The sequence below is a fragment of the Echinops telfairi genome, unplaced genomic scaffold, assembly GCF_000313985.2.
Source record: "Echinops telfairi isolate 266 unplaced genomic scaffold, ASM31398v2 ScPeMD7_60;HRSCAF=208, whole genome shotgun sequence".
Taxonomy (NCBI): Eukaryota; Metazoa; Chordata; class Mammalia; order Afrosoricida; family Tenrecidae; genus Echinops; species Echinops telfairi.
In genome coordinates, this window is record NW_022103958.1 from 31580283 (window position 1) to 31598303 (window position 18021).

Genomic DNA, 18021 nt, shown 5'->3' on the forward strand with positions numbered 1-18021 from the left:
AAAGTGGGGCAAAACTTACCTGCTCCAGCCACCTTGCTGGGAGGAAATGAGGTCAGAGACAGCAGGGACCAGAGCCCCTCACCCCTCATCCTCTCCCCCTTCCCTCCCAAGGAAGTTGGAGAATTCTCACAGGGGTGGGATCATCCCACCAGCTCCCTGTGGCCCCTCTAATTTAGCGCACTGCTGCAGAACCAAGCTCCCTGGGGGTTTAAAATTCTCTCCAAGGAGGGATAATTACACCCCTGGAACAAGCTGGTTCTTTGCCTTTTGGGGGCCCTAGGTGATTATCAGTGCCTGAGGCAGTAATTAATGATCCTTGGAGAGCCAGCAAGATCAGACAGCCCCCCAAAGGGATGGCACTCCTAGAGCTGAGTTCTCTAGGCACTGGGATCTGAGCCATAACCGAAGACGCAGGCAGCTCCTGGAATGATAACTCCAGAGCCTGGATGACCCGTGTCCCCATGGCGCCTGGCCTGGCCCAGATACATGGAGGCATCCCACAAGTGTCTGATTAAAAACAACAGCCAAGCCCACTGCAATGGAGAGCATCCAGACCCATAAAGACGTCACAGGACAGGGTCAAGCTGCTTCCTAGGGTTACCCAGGCTGTAAACGTTTTATGGGAGCTGCCAGCCTCATCCTTCTCCCTTAGAATGGCTGGGGGGGCTTGAACTGCAGACCTTGTGGGAAATCGTTCAACACTTAACCTACTGGCTCTACCAGGGCACTCGGCGGATAACTGAGGGGTTCTTGGTTCACACCCACCAGCCAGCCACTCAGTGGGTAAAGATGGGGTAATCTACTTCTGAAAAGATTATAGCCTTTCTATTTTGTGCTACAGGTGTGCAGTGAGTCAGAACTGGCTGGGGGCAATGGCTTGGGAGCTGGAATAAGAATGAGAAGTGAATGAGGAACGGAATGGAGCAGGAAAGGGGGCTTGTAAAGCAATCCCAGGAACCAGCCCCCCTCAGGCCTCGCAGGGAGCACCCCCTGGAGCTGCCTTGGTTCCTCTGAAACGGAGGAGGCCCTGAGCTCCTCCACTCTCCTTGATGCTCCCAGAAGGACAGCAGCAAGCTGTCTGGTGCTCAGGAGGTGAGCCTGGGGCTTGGCCTCCAGCAGCAGGTTGGTCCTCATACATACCTTGGTCCGCCACATTTTCAATGTTGACTTTGCGTTCGTTGGCCATGAAGCCGATAACGGAGAAGATGACGAAGCCAGCAAAGATGCTCGTGGCACTGTTGGTGCAGGTTACAATTAGGGTGTCCCTGAAGGGAGAGGGTCAGAACCTGCCATGAGGTTTGCTGTGAGAGTAGGAATGGAGACGCACAGACCGGTGTCTGTGTGTATGCGTGTGCGGTGGTTGTCGTCGTTGTTGTTGTGAAGTGCCATCGAGGAGTCAGCCCAGCCCCCGGCAGCCCCATGCACAACAGAAGGAAGCCTGGTGCTGCACCGCGAGTGGGCTGCCCCTGATGATGTGGACAGAGTCGCGTCAACACATGGACCCACTGTGGGTTGGGCTTCATTTTCCCTTACTCACCGGGAAAGGAACAGCCGATCCTGAACACAGACTCCCTGGGATTTATGATTTATGACGCATGAAGAGTCTGAAAAGGATCTGTCTTGCTGCCCTGTTCCACGGCCTCTGGTCAACACTCTGACCCAGTGAGGTGTAGAATCCAGTCCCCTGATTTCAGTGACAGGGGAACGCCTGCCCTGGAGAACAGGGGCTGATGGGATATGGCCTTGGGTGGAGAAAGCACTTGGGACAGGAACTGTGGGTGAAGGAAGGAAAGGCGATAAGACAAGAAAAGCCCCCAACACAGGAGGGCTGTTGGGGTCGGGGCACATGGAGAAGGACAAGTGGGCAGAGGGAGGAGAGAGGAGACAGAAGTTACCACTGTCTTCTGAGGGCCCTCTGTTGGTGAAACAGTCCCATTTTCCCCAGCCTGCGCGATGTACTCACCCTCAAACTCAAGGGAAGAGCACAGCTACGTGGAGCCTCGGGCTACATTCAAATCCCCTTTCTCCTGCCTGTGAGACTGAGCGAGCTGCTTCCTTTTCTAGTTCAGGTAAAATTGCAGCCATGAACTCCCTCCTCCACAGCTGGTCGTCAGAACAGAAGGAAACTGTGCCAGTGTGGCACATAGCCTGGCACAACCTACGTGCTCGGTCAGCCATCTACTGGTCCCTTAGGTGACCACTGAGGACAGAGGCCCAGAAAGGCGACGGCAATCATCTAATCAATGGTAGAACAGGATTTGAATCCTGAGCAAATAGTTAGCTGGATTACATGAAGACATATGCAGCATCAGGATTGGAGGAAGGTTTGTAAACGATCTGTGATATGAAGACAGTACAACATGCTTGCTCGGAGTGAGGAGGACTCGAAACCCTGGCTGATGAAGATCAAGGATTTCAACCTTCAGGATGGATCACAACTCAATGGAAAGAAAACGGCAATCCTCCCGACTGGACCAGCAGGTGACATCATGATAATGGAGTGAGGGTTGGAGTTGTCAAGGGTTGCATCTTGCTTGGATCCACAAATCGATGCTCATGGAAGCAGCAGTCAAGAGATTAAAGGACACATCCCATTGGGTAAATCTGCTGTATGAAACTTCATTAAAGTGTTGAAAAGGAAGGCTGTTACTTTGAGGACTAAGAGCACCTGACACAAGCCAGGGTATTTTCAGTTGCCTCATATGCATATGAAAGTTGGATACTGAATAAGGAAGACCAAAGAAGAATCAACGCATTTGAACTGGGGTACTGGTGAGGAATATTGAAAATACCACGGGCTGTCAAAAGAGCAAACAGATCTGTCTTGGAAAAAGTACAGCCAGAATGCTCCTTAGGAGCGAGGAAGGCAAAACTTCATCATACGTACTTTGGACATATCGTCAAACGAGACCAGTCCCTGGCAAAAGACATCGTGTGTAGTCAAGTAGAGGGGAGACGAAAAAGAGGAAGTCCCTGGACAAGATGGATTGACCCTGTGGCTGCAACAATGAGCTCCAGCAGAAGACCAATTGTGAGTCTGGCGGAGACCCGCACAGTCTTCCATTCTGTTGCCCATAGGGGTGTTAAGAGTCAGAATCAACTCCATGACACGTAACCACAGCAGACTCCAATCAGACAGGCTCCTTCCCTCTCAGTCCTGAGTTCTTTCCGCCATGCCACACTGCCTTTCCTCTAGAGCAAGGTTACACTCCTTGCTGGTGTTCAGGTTCATCCTTGGTCATCAGTGAGTGAGTCTGGGACACTCAAGGCTCTCGCCAATCCGGTCACAAGCAACCCTGGGTCCCCATTTCCTTCAAGTCCTGAGAGCACATTCCTACTCCAGTCCCATTTTCCTGCTCCCTCCACACATGCCTGTATCACACCACTTCCTCTCGGCTTTTTCCACCACGTGCAGCACACTTCCTCCTCCTTGGCACCTGCTGGCATTTGGCCCAGTTTCACTCACCTTCCAGGGAAGAAAAGGTGGCAGTTAAGCTGTGAGTTCTTGGCAGCATCCCAGCCCACAACTTAACTACTATCTTTTCCTCTAACTTCAGAGATGGTGGAGAAAAGTTTGATCCTTACTCAACATTCTTCAACATCAAAACCAATGAGTGACTATATTCACAGGCGATAAACTGGGGTCCCCTGGTGGCTTCTCTGACTATAGATCCAAGCATGTTCCTGAGCATGCCATAGGACACATAATGCCTAACCTGTCATGTATGGGCTGCAGCTGCAGCCTCCCTAAAGAAAGAGAGATAGGCTGCACCCTTGAGGTCCCAAAGTGATCAAGGAGGCCCTGAAGTTGAGGGACAGCCCCTGTTCTGATGTGACCAGCACCCAATCTGATGTGACAGCTGCTCCTTCAGCATCCATTGCTCCCAAAGTGTCCATGTGAAGCCCTTGGAATACTGAAAGCCAAGTCTAGGTACTTGAGGTCACCACAGTGCTGTTGCTGTATATGCAGCTGCCCTCCTGTTCCATACTTACCCTTTCTTAAATCAAGCAAGTTAGTGTTCGGTAGGCCTGCCGTGTCTTACAAGGTTGAAAGACAATCTGAGTCTGATACCCACCCAGTAAACTTGCACCTCTTTGCCTAGATTTCAAGTTATTGAATGAAGGGCTACACTTTGAATCTCTCTGTATCCTTTTGGCTCACAAAATATCTGACCCATTATAAAAATAATAGTAGCAATGATAGCTGTTGTCTATTGAGCACCTACTAATGTATAGGCTACAGCTGCCCTAAAAAATGGACAATAGGAGCTACTATGTGCCAAGGATTACACTGAGAATTCTGTAGCGATCCTCTTACTCCTCAATAAAACATCATCATTTTCATTTCATGGAGGATAAACTGGAGATTCAGAAAAGTGAAATATGCACTCCAGTCTCCAGTGTCTTAGAGTTTTAGTGACTAGGGAACTATTTGGTTTCTCTTCAGACAAAGGATTTTAAAAAGATTACAGGAAAACAAACAGTCCGGTGTACTAATAGACTAAGTAAACATCAGTCTCCACAATCCTGGGACCAGAAGAACTAGATGGTGCCCGGCTACCACTACTAATTCTGAAAAGAAGTACATTTGACAGCCCGGGACAAGGTAGAAGAAAAATGTGGAAGAAAACGTAAAATCATCAAAGAAACCAGGATACTGGTCAAATAGAGACTATGGTCCTAAGACACTCGCCAGGTCTGGAAATGAACTCCGCCTTGTGGCTCAATTTTTCAAGTCAAACAATAGACCTAAAAGGGGGAATGATAACAATAGCGTGGTAAGCACACCTTAGTATAATCAACCCTTTCAGATCAAAAAGGCAGCATTACCCAAGAACAATGTTCAGAGGGTTAGGAAAGGAGGAGCAATGGGGAAAGGAAGCAGAGAGGAAGTGGGCCCGTGGTGTCACATGGAGGCAGTTGCAATGGCTGAGATGAAGTCCACAGTGCATGAACGGGTGGATGTAAAACTCGTGCTCTGCTCTGTAAACCTTCACGCAATTCCCAATGAAAAGATTTTCACAGTGTCTGCCTGACTCCAGCATGCTCTTTCCTATGCACCATGCACCTTTGTCAAGTGACCGGACCCCATAAGCGACTATCATCTGACAATCCCCGGGCTGGGTAGCTTGCCAATGATGCTCACAAACACAGTGCCATCAGGAAGATCTCCCAAGACTCAATTCCAGTTGAGGAACAATCACTGAGCCCCTACCATGCCTCACCACCCACCGGGTATAACGGAGTCCAGGCCCCCAGAGCCAGCACCTAGCCCTTAGCAGGTGCTTGCTCCTTGGCCAGACGCCAATCTCTGGCTGTCCCTCAGGGGCAGTGTGGGGATGCGGGGCCCCTGTGGTGTCCCCAGATCCTATTTCCTCCATCCGCTACTTCTCGGACTTGGAATTAAAGAGCTGGTCTGTTTGATACACCAGCTACCTCCACATACCTGTAGCAGTTGTTGTGGAACTTGTTGTAAGATGAGAGCGTGATCAGGCCTCCCCAGGCGGCAGACAGAGAGAAGAAGATCTGGGTGGCAGCATCTTTCCACACCTGGAAGCACAAAGGGAAGAGGGTCCCAGTCGATGAGAAACAGGGGGAGAGGGCTCTCACACCCCAGGGGCCGCCCCCAAAACAAAGGCGGGGAGGGGGAAGAAGACTGGCCCCAACCCACATGTGGCACTGGAAGCCAAAAAGGCAGTCAGAGATGGAAACTCCATTACAATCAAAGGGGAGGAGCTCACGAAACTACACACGCATCTTGTGTTTGACTTCCTGCCGAGAAACCAGTCCGAAGGAGCAAGGCCTGGTGATGCAACAGGTAAGCCCTCGGCTAATAACAAAGGACTTTTCCTGAGAACAGACCTGGTGATCTGCCCCAGTGCCGCATTACAGTCTGGTCAACCCTCTGGGGAATTCCCTGCTGTCACATGGGGCCCCTGGGGATGGGAAATCAATTCCTGGGAATCCACCACCATCATCACAGCTCCGTTGTCTGTCAGAACCAGTTTGCAACAGTATGTATATTTATGAGTACAAAACAAAAACTCACGGGATTGGAAGTCCGACAGGTTTAAAGAACTGCTACTGATAGAATCCAAAGTTTGTCAAAGGCTACTCCGGGTGGGCAAAAGCAAACCAGTGCGCGTGCGCGTGCACACGCGCACACGCACATCCACGAACCCATTGCCAGAGTGAATCCAGCTCATGGCCTCCCTACAGAGCAGCGGTTCTCAACCTGGGGGTCCAACGACCCTTTCACAGGGGTCGCCCGATTCATAACAGTAGCACAGTGACAGTGATGAAGTAGCCCTGAAGATAATTGTATGGTTGGGGGTCACCACCACCTGAGGAGCTGTATGAAAGGGTCGAGAACCCCTGCCCTAGAGGGTTTCTAAGACGAACTCTGTATGGTACAGAGAGTCTCATCTTTCCCCCGGGGATTGGCTGGTGCGTTGACTCCCCAGTCCCTTGGTTAGCAGCCCAGAGCCTGACCTACAGAGCCACCAGGGCTCCAGACTAAGGGTAGAACCGAGGGGCGAATGGGGAAGTGTCACTTAAGAGGGACTGAGTTTCTATTAACGGCGTTGAAAGCATCTGGAAACAGCGCGGTGATAGCTGTGGAACCTAGTCAGCAAAATCAGTCTCTAAATTGCATGTAAATATGGTCAAAATGGCGAGTATTTCACCGGCACCAGCCCCACCACAAAACTTCTATTGAACATCTGCAACTAATGGTCCCCAACGTGAGTCAGGCAACATTCACATCCTTCTCGAACGTAGCGGCCAACATCTTTCTCTCTGTGGTAGAGGGCTCTTGTTGACTGCCTCATAAATGTCCACAAGTTTTGGAGTTAAGCTTATAAGAACAGTAACTCCTGTTCTTAAAATGAACAAACTGAAAGCGCAAAACTGTGGCTTTCTGGAAGGGTCGCTACCAAGCCTACAAACCAAACTCATTGCCATCGAGTCGATTCCCGTCCACACCACCCTGGAGGACAGAGGAGGGGGCTCGAGTTTCTTTCCGAGACTGAAAATCTTTACGGGAGCAGACGGGCTCAACTGTCTCCAGGAGACAGGGTTTGAACTGCCAACTGGGTGGTGAGCAGCCCAATGCTCATCCTGCAGTGCCCAAGATGCCCTCAGGGAAGCCACACATCCAGCTATGTGGTTGAATGGAGGGGGGGGCGTGTTTCTGGGAAGGGAGGGTAATCATATAACTTCGTTTCTACCAGTGCTGAGGGCGTCACGTGGTATGTGGGACGTCTGGTGTTTCCTGCCTCAGAGACAGAGGATGCCTTTCTGAACCATCCTTCCCACTCGCCTGCTACCTGGAAGGCTGAGATGATGGCTGGCGCCCTAGCAGCGGTGTAGGAGCTACTTTACTGAGAATAGTGAGGCAGAAAGACAGTAGTCAGAGGCCAAGTAAGCCATTCAATAGGCCCTCAACTATTTAGCATAATACTATGTTTATGCATGACAATGAAATGAACTGTTATCTTGTTCTGTTTTCTGTTCTATGCAGCAAAAACGCCACCCTAGTTATGGGTTTGTGTATGTATATATAGATAGATATTTCTAAAAACATTTTCCTTAGAGAGCATTGATGATGTGAGTTTTCTCTCCCAGAACCAACTTGTAATATGTAGGTAAACAGCTTACTTCAGAACACACTTTTAAAGTATGTCTGAGGAAGAGAGGTTCAGTAAATATTGATGTATTCCTGCAAAGAACATATCTAGAAAACTCTAAAATTTCTCATGCTTTTCTCAAACTCTTAGTTTTAAGAATTCTCATTTATCTTAGCATTAACTATAGTCTTGTATTCCATGTTGAATTCGATTGCACTTTCAGTCTAACCGGGATCTCCATTGGGACCTAGTCTCTAATCTGTTAGTTAGGAAACCGTTGATTTGACGATATATTCAGACAGCAATTTCTTTTATAAGCCTAAAATAGAAATTGATTCTTTTTTAATTCTACATCGGAGAAATGGCTGTAATATGTCATAAAAATGCCTTTAAAATGGTTTTCAGGCACATAAGGACTTGGGCATCGTCAACTATTTCTTTAATAACCATTATTTGCAATATGAATTATATTACCATACTGCAAAAATAAATGCGTGCCTATATACATAATTTTTTTTGCATTTCTTTTATACTTTAGCCTTCTTGATTTGTTTTGCTTTGTTTTGTTTTAAACTGGGGGCTCTTAGAGTTCTTAGAAACATCCATACAGGTAGATATTTCTTAAAATGAGGAAATACTATTTTCATCTAAACATCACCTCCTCGCATAGAGTTTTTATTATTTTTTTATTTGGTGTGTTTTTTCACATTTAATTTTTTTTAGAAACATGACTCTATTGCTGTTGTTGTCATAGGTGCCAATAGGTTGGTTCGGACTCGCGGTAACACCAGGAACACAATCTAGTCCTGCGCCAGCCTCACAAGCATTCCCTCGTCTGGGCCCACGGTCATGGCCAATGTCCATCCTCCCATTGAAGGTCTTCCTTCTTTTCACTGGCCTTCGCTTTTCCTACCATGATGCCCTTCTCCAAACACATGTGCCTCCTGCTAACATGTCCCAAGTGCATGAGATGAAGTTTTGCCCTCCTCATTTCAAAGGAACATTTAGGCTGGGCTTCTTGCAAGTCAGATTTTCTCATTTTTCTGGCAGCCCAGAGTGGAGTCAATGTTCTTTGCCAACACCAAAATTCAGAGGCATCAGCCCTTCTCCAGTCTTCCACGTTCAAAGTCATACTGTCCCATGCGAATGAGGCCGCTGAAAAAGACCGTGGCTTCCATCACTAGCACCTCGGTCCTCAACGTGGCGTCTTTTCTCAAGATTTGCTCGATGAAATACCTCGTTTGATTTCTTGACTCCTGCTTCCATGTGCATTCCATGTGAATCCAAGAAAAATGAAGCCCTTGACAACTTCGGGCTTTTCCACAACTATCACGATGTTGCTTATCAGCCTATAGTAAGGATCTGCTTGTGTTGAGGTGTGATCTGTACTGAAGGCTGCCTACTTTGATTTTCAAGAGCAAAATGCTTCAAGTCTTCTTCACTTTCAGAAAGCGTGGTTGTGTCACCTGCAGGTGGCACGTTGCAAATGAGCTTCTCTCCCCGGGCCCTGTGGATGCATTCTTCTGTAGATGTCTCAGCTGCTCAGATGATTTGCTCAGCATACAGACTGTACAGCCCTGACACACAACTTTCCTGATTTAACCACATATTATCACCTTGTTTTGTTCAACTACTGTCTCTGGGTCTTTGTATAAATTCTATTCTTCCTAAAGCTGTTCATAAATTGTTATGGCCTACACCAGTGTTTCCCAAAGTGGGTTCCGTTATGCCACAAGAGGCACCGGCGTGATCCAGGAGAACTACAAATAGCAGATGCCTATACTGTAACTTGGATTGTGGTCTATAGTATAATTTTTTTTCATTGCCAAGGGACACATTGAATAATTTTTTTCTGAAAGGGGGGGTGATAGGCCAAATAAATTGGGGGCCTATGATTACACAGTGAATCAAAAAGACACCGAAATAATATCTTTCTGATATTTTCTTCTCTCAGACAAGATCCAACTTGGCCTTAGCAATGATACCCATCATTCCGTGCCCTCATCTGAATCTAGCTTGAATTTCTAGCAGTTCCCTATTGATGTGCGGCTGCAACCGTTTCTGACCTATCTTCAGCAAAATTTTACTTGCATGTGATATTAGTGATATTGTTAGATAATTTTCACATTCTTTTGGATTGCTAAAGAGCCCTGGTGCTATGGATGATTAAGCATTGGGCTACTCACTAAAAGGTTGGCAATTCCAAACCACCAGCCGATCATGAGGAGAAATACAAGGCCATCTGCTTCCATAGATATTTACAGCAGATGTACCCAACGCAGCGCATCAGTTGACTTCATGACTGCTAATTCCATGCGCATTGATTATGGATCCAAGCAAGATAAAATCCTTGACAATTTTAATCTTTTCTCCATTTGTCATGATGTTATCTGTTAGTCCAGTTTGTAAGGATTTTGGTTTTCTTTACATTGAATTGTAAACCACATTGGAGGCTGCAATTTTTTTTAAATCTATCAGTAAATGCTTCAAGTCTTCCTCACTTTCAGCAAGCAAGGTTGTGTTATCTGCATATCGCAGGCTGTTAATAAACTGTCCTCCAATCCTGAGCCCACAGTTGTCTTCAGCTAGTCCAGCTTCTGTGATCATGTTCAGCATTCAAATGGATAAAGGATGGTGAAAGGATATAATCCTGGCCCTTTCCTGAATTTAAGCCGTGCAGCATTCTCTTGTTCGATTCAACCAATGTTTCTTGATCCATGAACAGCTTCTACATGAGCACAATGAATTCTGGAATTCCTATTTTTCTCAATGTTATCCATTTGTTATGTTCCACACCGTCGAATGCCTTGGTATAGTCAACCGAACACAAGCAAACATATCAGCAATAATATCCCTTCTTAATCCAGCTGAAAGTTCTGGAAGCTCCTTGTTGATGTATTGCTGCAACTGCTGCTGAGTGATCTTCAGCAAAATTGTACTTACATGTAAAATTTTAGTGCTATTGTTTGATCATTTCCACATTCTGTTGGGTCACCTTTATTTGGAATAAGGGCCATTCTAAATCTCTCCCAGTCCATGGGCCAGGGAGCTGTCTTCCAAATGTCTTGGCATAGACCAGGGAGTGCTTCCAGTGCTTCATCAGTTTGCTGAAATCTTTATCTTGGTATTCTGTCCATTCCTGGAGCCTTGTTTTTAGTTAATGCCTTCAATGAAGCTTGGCCTTCTTCCTTCAGCACCTTAGGTTCCTGATAACATGATGATACCTCTTGAAATGGTTAAATGTGTACCAGTTCTTTTTGGTACAGTGAGTCTGCAGTCTTTCCATTTTCCTTTGATGCTTTCTGCATTTTCACAATTTTGCTCACGTTGTGTTGTTGTTAGGTGCCATTGAATCGGTTCCAACTGATAGCAACCATGTGTACAACAGACTAAAGACCGTTCTGTCATACACCATCGTCACAATTGCTTGAGCCCACTGTTCCAGCCTATAGAATCTTTCAATAGTGCAACTGGAGGTTTGAATTCTTTCTCCAGTTCTTCCAGCTTGATAGATGCTAAGCACGTTCTTCCTCTGGTTTTTTGAACTCCAGGTCCTTGCATATTTCATTACAATGCTTTGTCTTCTTGAGATTCTCCTTGAAACTTTCTGTTCAGCTCTTTTACTTCATTGTTTCTTCCATGTGCTTTAACTACCCTATGATCAAGAACAAGCTTCAGAGACTCTCCTGACATCCACTTTGATCTAGTCTTTCTTTCCTATCTTTCTCATGGCCTTCTCCTTTCTTCATGTATGATGAAGATACTGTCCCATAGTTTGTCAAGTCTTCAGTCATTAGTTTTCAAGGAATCAAATTTGTTGTTGAGATGATCTCTAAATTTAGGTAAAGTGTACTCAAGGTTGTATTTTGGCCCTTGTTGAGTTGTCTTAATTTTCTTCACCTTCAACCTGAACCTGTGTATGAGCAATTGATGGTCTGTTCCACAGTTGACCCTTGTCCTTATTTTGGCTGATGATATTGAGCTTCTTCATCTTCTCTTTCCACAGATGTAATAGACTTGATTCCTGTGTGTCCTATCTGGTGAAGTCAATGTATGTAGTCAACATTTATGCTGTTGAAAAAAAGATTTTCAATGAAGACGTCACTGGTCTTGAAAACTCTATCATGCAATTTCTCGTTTCATTTCTATCTTCAGTTTTCAGCTACTAATCTTTCCCCTCTGTTTCTAATTTTCACATTCCAAATACCAATAATTATCAATGCATTTTGAATGCATGTTTGATCAATTTCAGACCAATGATGTTTGTAGAATTCTTCAATTTTTTTTGTCATTGGCTTTGTCACTGTGTAAATTTGAATAATTGGTGTATTAACTGGTCTTCATTGTAAGTGTACAGATATCATCCTATCCTTGACAGCACTGTATTTCAGGATAAACCTTGAAAGTTTCTTGGATAATGAAGTTTGCCATCATTCCTATGCACACACTCTAATTATTAGTGGATGTTTTCTTCCACTTCGCATGTTGAGAATTTTTACTTATTTATTTTAAAAAATAATTCTAAGATATCAAATTGGAAAATATTTCAAACAGACAGTAGTAAATCCCCAAATATACAAATTATTTATGTGCCCATCACAACAGTGAGCATATTTTAATATTTTACCACACAATATATACATATATATTACCTTCTGACCTTACCTTACCATCTTGTGTGTGTGTGTCTGTGGTCATTTGGGGTTTTTTGAGTGTGTGTGTGTGTGTGTGTGTGTGTGTTTTGACATTTTATGAAAGAGATATGCAAGTACAGGGTGTGCAAAGAGAAAGTACATGAGTATGCTGGCCATTTGTCACCTGCCAGAAATACTCAACTGGTGTGAACCCCTAAAATGGCATTGCTTGTGGTTGGCCTAAGTGCTGTTATTTTCCAGCCAGGGCAACTTGACGTCCAGCTCTCTATAATAAGTAACAGGTAAGCAGCGTCAGGTGGCCCAAAGCTATTAAGGGGATTTCATTGTTCATGTCTGCCTCTAGGGCAACCTCAAATGTAGGGCAACTATTCTAGGCGCCTGAGCAGCCCCAGCCCCCACTTCTCATTAAAGCGTTCCTGAGGACACCGCTCACTAAGCTTCTCATATGTTGCACAGTCCCTGGTGATGAAGGGGATCTGTTTGCAAGTGTGTCTTTGAGTAGAATTTGTCGGTAAGTTGGAACAGGTACTTACAGTTCTTATTCAGCCTCGCTTTAGTGCAATAAGTGCCCTCATCAGACAGCTCCGGTGAGCTCAGTTGCTAAGCCAAAGGTCTGCCATTCGAACCCACCAGCAACTCCATGGAAGTCGGATGCAGTAGTCTACTTCACAGGCTGGGGAACCCTCCAGGGCAGTTCTACTTTGCGCATTAGGGTGACTATGAGTTAGAATCAACTCCAAAGCAATGAGTTTCAGTATTTTGGTTTAGGGCAGGAAAAGGCTCAAAGGCGTTTCAATGATTTGAAATCTGCACGTGCAGCAAGTGAAGGTGATTGTGAAGAAGATTCTGTTTCCAGGTGGGGTTAGCTTTACCATGGTAAAAGTAGGGCAAATGGACCTAATATTAAAGGACTAGAGAGTTGTCCAGAAGTCAAATATCTGTAGTCTGAGGAGTTCCAATCACCGTCTACTCCCCAGAGCTCACTTCTGGAAGGAAGCCTGACCCGCGCCCGGGGCTGGCCAATGCGGCTACGCATGCAATGGCAAACGCACCGTGGCGTCCGTGAGCTTCTCCCACTTGGGGGTGATGAAGTACCAGATCCCAGCGCCGGCTCCAGGCAGCGTGACTCCGCGGATGAGCAGGATCACGAGCACGACGTAGGGGAAGGTGGCCGTGAAGTACACCACCTGCAGGAAGCAACGGACAACAGGCGCAAATGAGGCAGACGGGCAGCTTGCCCCTGGAAAAGGAGCATTCGCCTGACAAGATTTACGATCTACACCTGGGCAAAAGGCCAGGATTCTCCTCGGACTCTGTCGGAGCTGTGGACTCAGAAAGCACTGGGACCAGAAATGAGTCAGAGAGGCCAGAAAGAAGGCCTCTGGGTTGGGGGGGGGGCGGGGACGGGGGACAATGCCATCAGCCTGCAGTGCAGAAGGATGAGGGGACATGTCACCCTCCCCAGCTGCTGAGTGGACATTTCTCCAGGGCAGGCTATGCACCACCTTTCCTTCCTAACTTCAGGTGGAGATCCCCACAAATCCCACCATTAGAGATGCATGACTTTAGCTTAAACCTACCATCCTACTTATACAGACTCCATAAGTGAGACCCTCTAGTGAGGTGAACAGATGAGGGTCCTAAAATTAGACACATATCAGCTCAAAAGAAACTGCGCCAAGGAAGGCCCTGAATGCTAACCAAAATATACTTCCAGGTTCTGGAAGAAAGGGAGGGACAGGAGTCAAGAAGCACTGGGGAGGTAATGTCAGCAGAACGTGGGGACTGGGAGTGTGGGGATGGGTGGGTGGTACTTAAGAAAATGTTTGGGATATACTAGGTGATGGAGGAGCTCCACAGTCACGCAGTCCTGAGTTCAAATCCTGATTCCCTCAAGTACAAGCTGGTCAAACAGCTTCACCTCTCTGAGCCTCAATATCCTCACCTGCAAATATACTGCTAACAGCACTATATCCCATCTAGGAACCTTTGGAAGGGACCATCCATACACAAGTGGCACCAGCCCAGGGGCACTGGAGACAGAAGTCCCCACTCCTCACAGTCTTGCCCAGGACTCATTCCTCTTAAGGTTTGTAACATTGTAGCCGATAACTCACAGGAAGGTTGCATCCAAAAGTCCATGGAAAGGATGAGGTTTTTTCTCCCATCCTGACTGCGCAAAGCCTCTCTCCTCGTAGGATGGACATCTATAGCACCGTGAGCACAGCTGGCTCAGAGCTGCCTCCATTTCCACCAACAGCCTTCCAGCCTGGGGCACCTGGAACCTCTGCCCACTCTGTGTGTGTGTGTGGGGGGGGGGCAGACAGACTCCCCCCACACTGGCTGCACAGCGCCGAGGGCCCAGCAGTAAGTGGCAAGCACAGGGGTTTCAGAGGATGAGAACTGACCTGGGGACTTGGGGACAGTGCTTGGAGTATGGTCAGGGTTGAGATTTGGAGAAGATCACGTTAATGTTTAGAAAATAATGATGGCAACCTATGTACAAATATGCTTGATATAATCGATGTGTGGATTGTTATAAGAGCCGTAAGAGCCCCAAATAATAATGATCTTAATAAAAAGTCAAACTCTTGGAGCCACTTCATTTGTTCCCATAATTATACTTATATTCATATGCATGCATATATATACACATATAAGTTCAGTCATCTCTCCTCCCACATATATGCATACATATATAATGAAGTTTATGGAAAACATGGTTTGGGGTACTTGGAATACATCAGTAAATAAAATAAAGCCCTCTATCCTCCAAATAGCTTACAATCTAACTAGGGAGAAAATCAACCCTAGTGATAATACATGTTGTTTAAGGCATGTTAGGAAAATAGAGTGCATTAGAAAGGATGCATGAGTGCATGGGGGAGAGGGGAGGAGGAAGGGAAGGGGAGGGGGAAAAAAAGGAAAATGAGCTGATTCCGGGAACCCAAGAGGCAAGCGAATTTTGGGAATAATGAGGGCAACAAATGTATAGATGTGTTTTATACAATTGATCTATGTATTGTGATGAATTGTATGAGCCCCAATAAATTGATTAAAAAGAAAAAAAGAAAGGATGCGAGCTTCAGAAAAAAGACTGTTGAGTGAGGTGGGCGGGCTGGGGGTTGCCTGGCAGGGTGGCTGAGAAGACTGATGCACGAGAGTGGGCAGGAAGGGCCCCAGAGAGGAGGCAGTGACGAGGGAAAGGAGAGTGCGCCAACTGGATATCTGGGAGAAGAGCCAGTCAGGAGACTCAGGAGAGTGAAAATTCCCAGAAAGGAGTGTGTGACTTCTAGGAGCAGTGAGAAGCCAGAGAAGGGAGCCGGGGCTAAGAGAGAAAGACAGAAGGCAGGGGCTCAGGAAAGGGCAGATCCTGTACCGTCCATGGGGTATCCATGAGGACTTTGGCCTTGACTCTGCAGGAAGTGGGGAGCTAATGCATAGATGTGTTTCCTAGTGTGAAGGAGCCACCTGGTTGCCAGTTACAGAGACTGCAGAGGTGCAAGAGCAGAAGCAGGCCTCTCCATGCCACTGCCTGGTTCTGCGAGGCCCAAGGCATTCACCGATCCCTGGCTGGAAGCCTTCCTCCATGAGGCAGATAGGAAACAACCCGACCAGCTGGCAATCCCTGTTCCACTGGTGCCATAAGCCTAATGTCAAGGACTAAATCCTAACCCAGTGGAAAATAAGTGGCTGGAACACCAAACCCACCACACCCGACAAAATCACAGACTCGGCCGGCGAAAAAGAGGCCTTCGAGATATTCATCCTACCCTTGAGTCTGCAGATCGGGGCCAGGCCAGGTCCACCCCTGACTTCCGAAGCCACCCAGTCCGTGAAGACTGAGCAGGGTCTGGCACAGGGGTTCTGATACATGGGCAGCCACACATAGGCATGTTTGTGGGTGTGCTCCCAGCCTCCCTCCTTGGAGGAGAAGAGGATGCAAGGGCACAGTGTAAGGGTCAGGGTAAGATCGTCCTGGGTTCACATCCCAACACTGCCACTGAAGAACCATGTGACCTCAGTCTAAATACGTGCCTGCAATGAGCCTCAGCATCCCTGTGTCCAACATGGGGATACAGGTACCTCCTTTCCAGTGGCAGTCCTGCCGGAGAGGTGCTGGTGGCTCCTCCTGCTGAACAACTACGGGATGGAGTTGGGCTGGGCCAGGGGGGCACCAGAGGGGGGATGTGGGGCATAGAACTCCCCAGCCCAAGCTGAGTTTCTAGCTGCAGAAGGCAAGGACCAAGAGATTCCAGACCCCGGGATGTTGTTATGAGGAGCATGCTCGAGTTTCCCCATCCCCCTGCTGCCTTAGAAAACCGATCCGGTCTCATGATCTCCGTTCAGCGGCATACTGGCCCAAAGGGCAGCCTAACCCCAGCCCTCATTCTGCAGAAGAGGAAACCTGGGCCAGGGAGGAAGAGTCAACCCCCGCTCGCCTGGAAACCATGTAGATGGACGCCGTCCGGTCTATTTGCTGTAACTTCAGAAATAAGGACCCCAAGGTCTCCTGGAAGAGCTCAGAGGAAGAGGGCTTGTTGTCGTGTCAAAACTCACTGCCATCGAGACCGCTCCAAACTCCTACCAACCGTACAGGTCAGAGTAGAACTGTCCCTGTCGGTTTCCCAGGCCACAACTCTTTCTGCCCCAGAGGCTGGTGGCTGGCAAGGACGGCCTGGCAGTCAGCAGTCCAGCGTGGAGGCAATCAACTCCGCGCTTGGGCCCCTGGTTCTTCATTTCCCAGGAGATAATAATTATCAATAAAAACTAAGCGCAGATGAAGGAGCCCGGTCAGGTGTCATGGCCCGAGTGGAGACGGCCCTATACAGCCCGCACACCATGCACATTCTCCAGCCCTGGGCCCAGCTCTGCTCGCTTCCAGTCCGGTTTGACTCGTGCCTCCCTGTGTGATATCCTGAGCCCTTTGGCTTCAGGCAATCCTGACCAGTCTGTCAGCGTCCAGTGTTCAAGTCTGCCTGGTATAAGACGACAAAGGTGAGAGCCCCAGAAAGATCTGCCACCAAGAGGCCCCAGCATGGTGCCATACACAGGCAGAAGACCAATGGTCTAGGTGGCCAATGGGTACCAGGTTTGAGAGCCTGGTGCACATGCCTGGGAGCGGGGAGGTGACACACACCATTTTCCCCATGAGCCCTCATCTTTCTGATGTCCGTTTGTGACATAATCCCAGTGCATCCCAGCCTGAACAACTATACGGAAACCATTCCTCCACACCCGATGGCCTGTTATCCCACCATCACCCCCTCATTCCTCAGACCTAAGAGAAATTCAAGTGTCCCTAGAGGTGCTGACACATGGTTGGCATCTATGTGACTGGCCCACCCTGCAGTGGTGAGCAGCTAGGAGCACGTGGGAAGGGAGGGTCCGGCGCTGGGCACGGGGAATGGAGTGAGGATGATGGTGGGAGTGAGGGGAAGGAATCCGCGTCACAACTTGGCTCTTTCTTCGCTTCTTGGCAGCAGCAAGTCCTCAGCTGGCAGTCAGACCCAGAGGCGACAAGCCAGTGGCTGGAGCTTAGGGAGAGACAGTGGATCCTATCTAGGGGGCCCCTCTTTGTTGCCGGGAAAGCAAGGAGCTAACACAGCAGCCCACCACCACCACCACACAGCAGGACCCCTGTGTGCATTCACCCAGACAGCCCCACTGGAATGGCGAGGCAACTCCCCCCACCCCTCCAGCACCTCGGGGTGGAGTCTTGCCTAAGGCGCCCAGCT

The 18021-nt window shown here is 47.8% G+C and overlaps 1 protein-coding gene across 1 annotated transcript in view; it reads right to left on the bottom strand.

Annotated features, from left to right (window-relative positions):
- The window catches only part of SLC6A5 (solute carrier family 6 member 5), a 68979-nt gene that overhangs the window by 29004 nt on the left and 21954 nt on the right, over positions 1–18021 (bottom strand). The window contains exons 8-10 of the mRNA XM_004711600.4: positions 13336–13470; positions 5447–5550; positions 1141–1265 (exon numbers count right to left, since the gene is read on the bottom strand). Coding sequence (XP_004711657.1) covers positions 1141–1265; positions 5447–5550; positions 13336–13470 — 364 coding nt within the window. The remainder of the gene's footprint in view (positions 1–1140; positions 1266–5446; positions 5551–13335; positions 13471–18021) is intronic.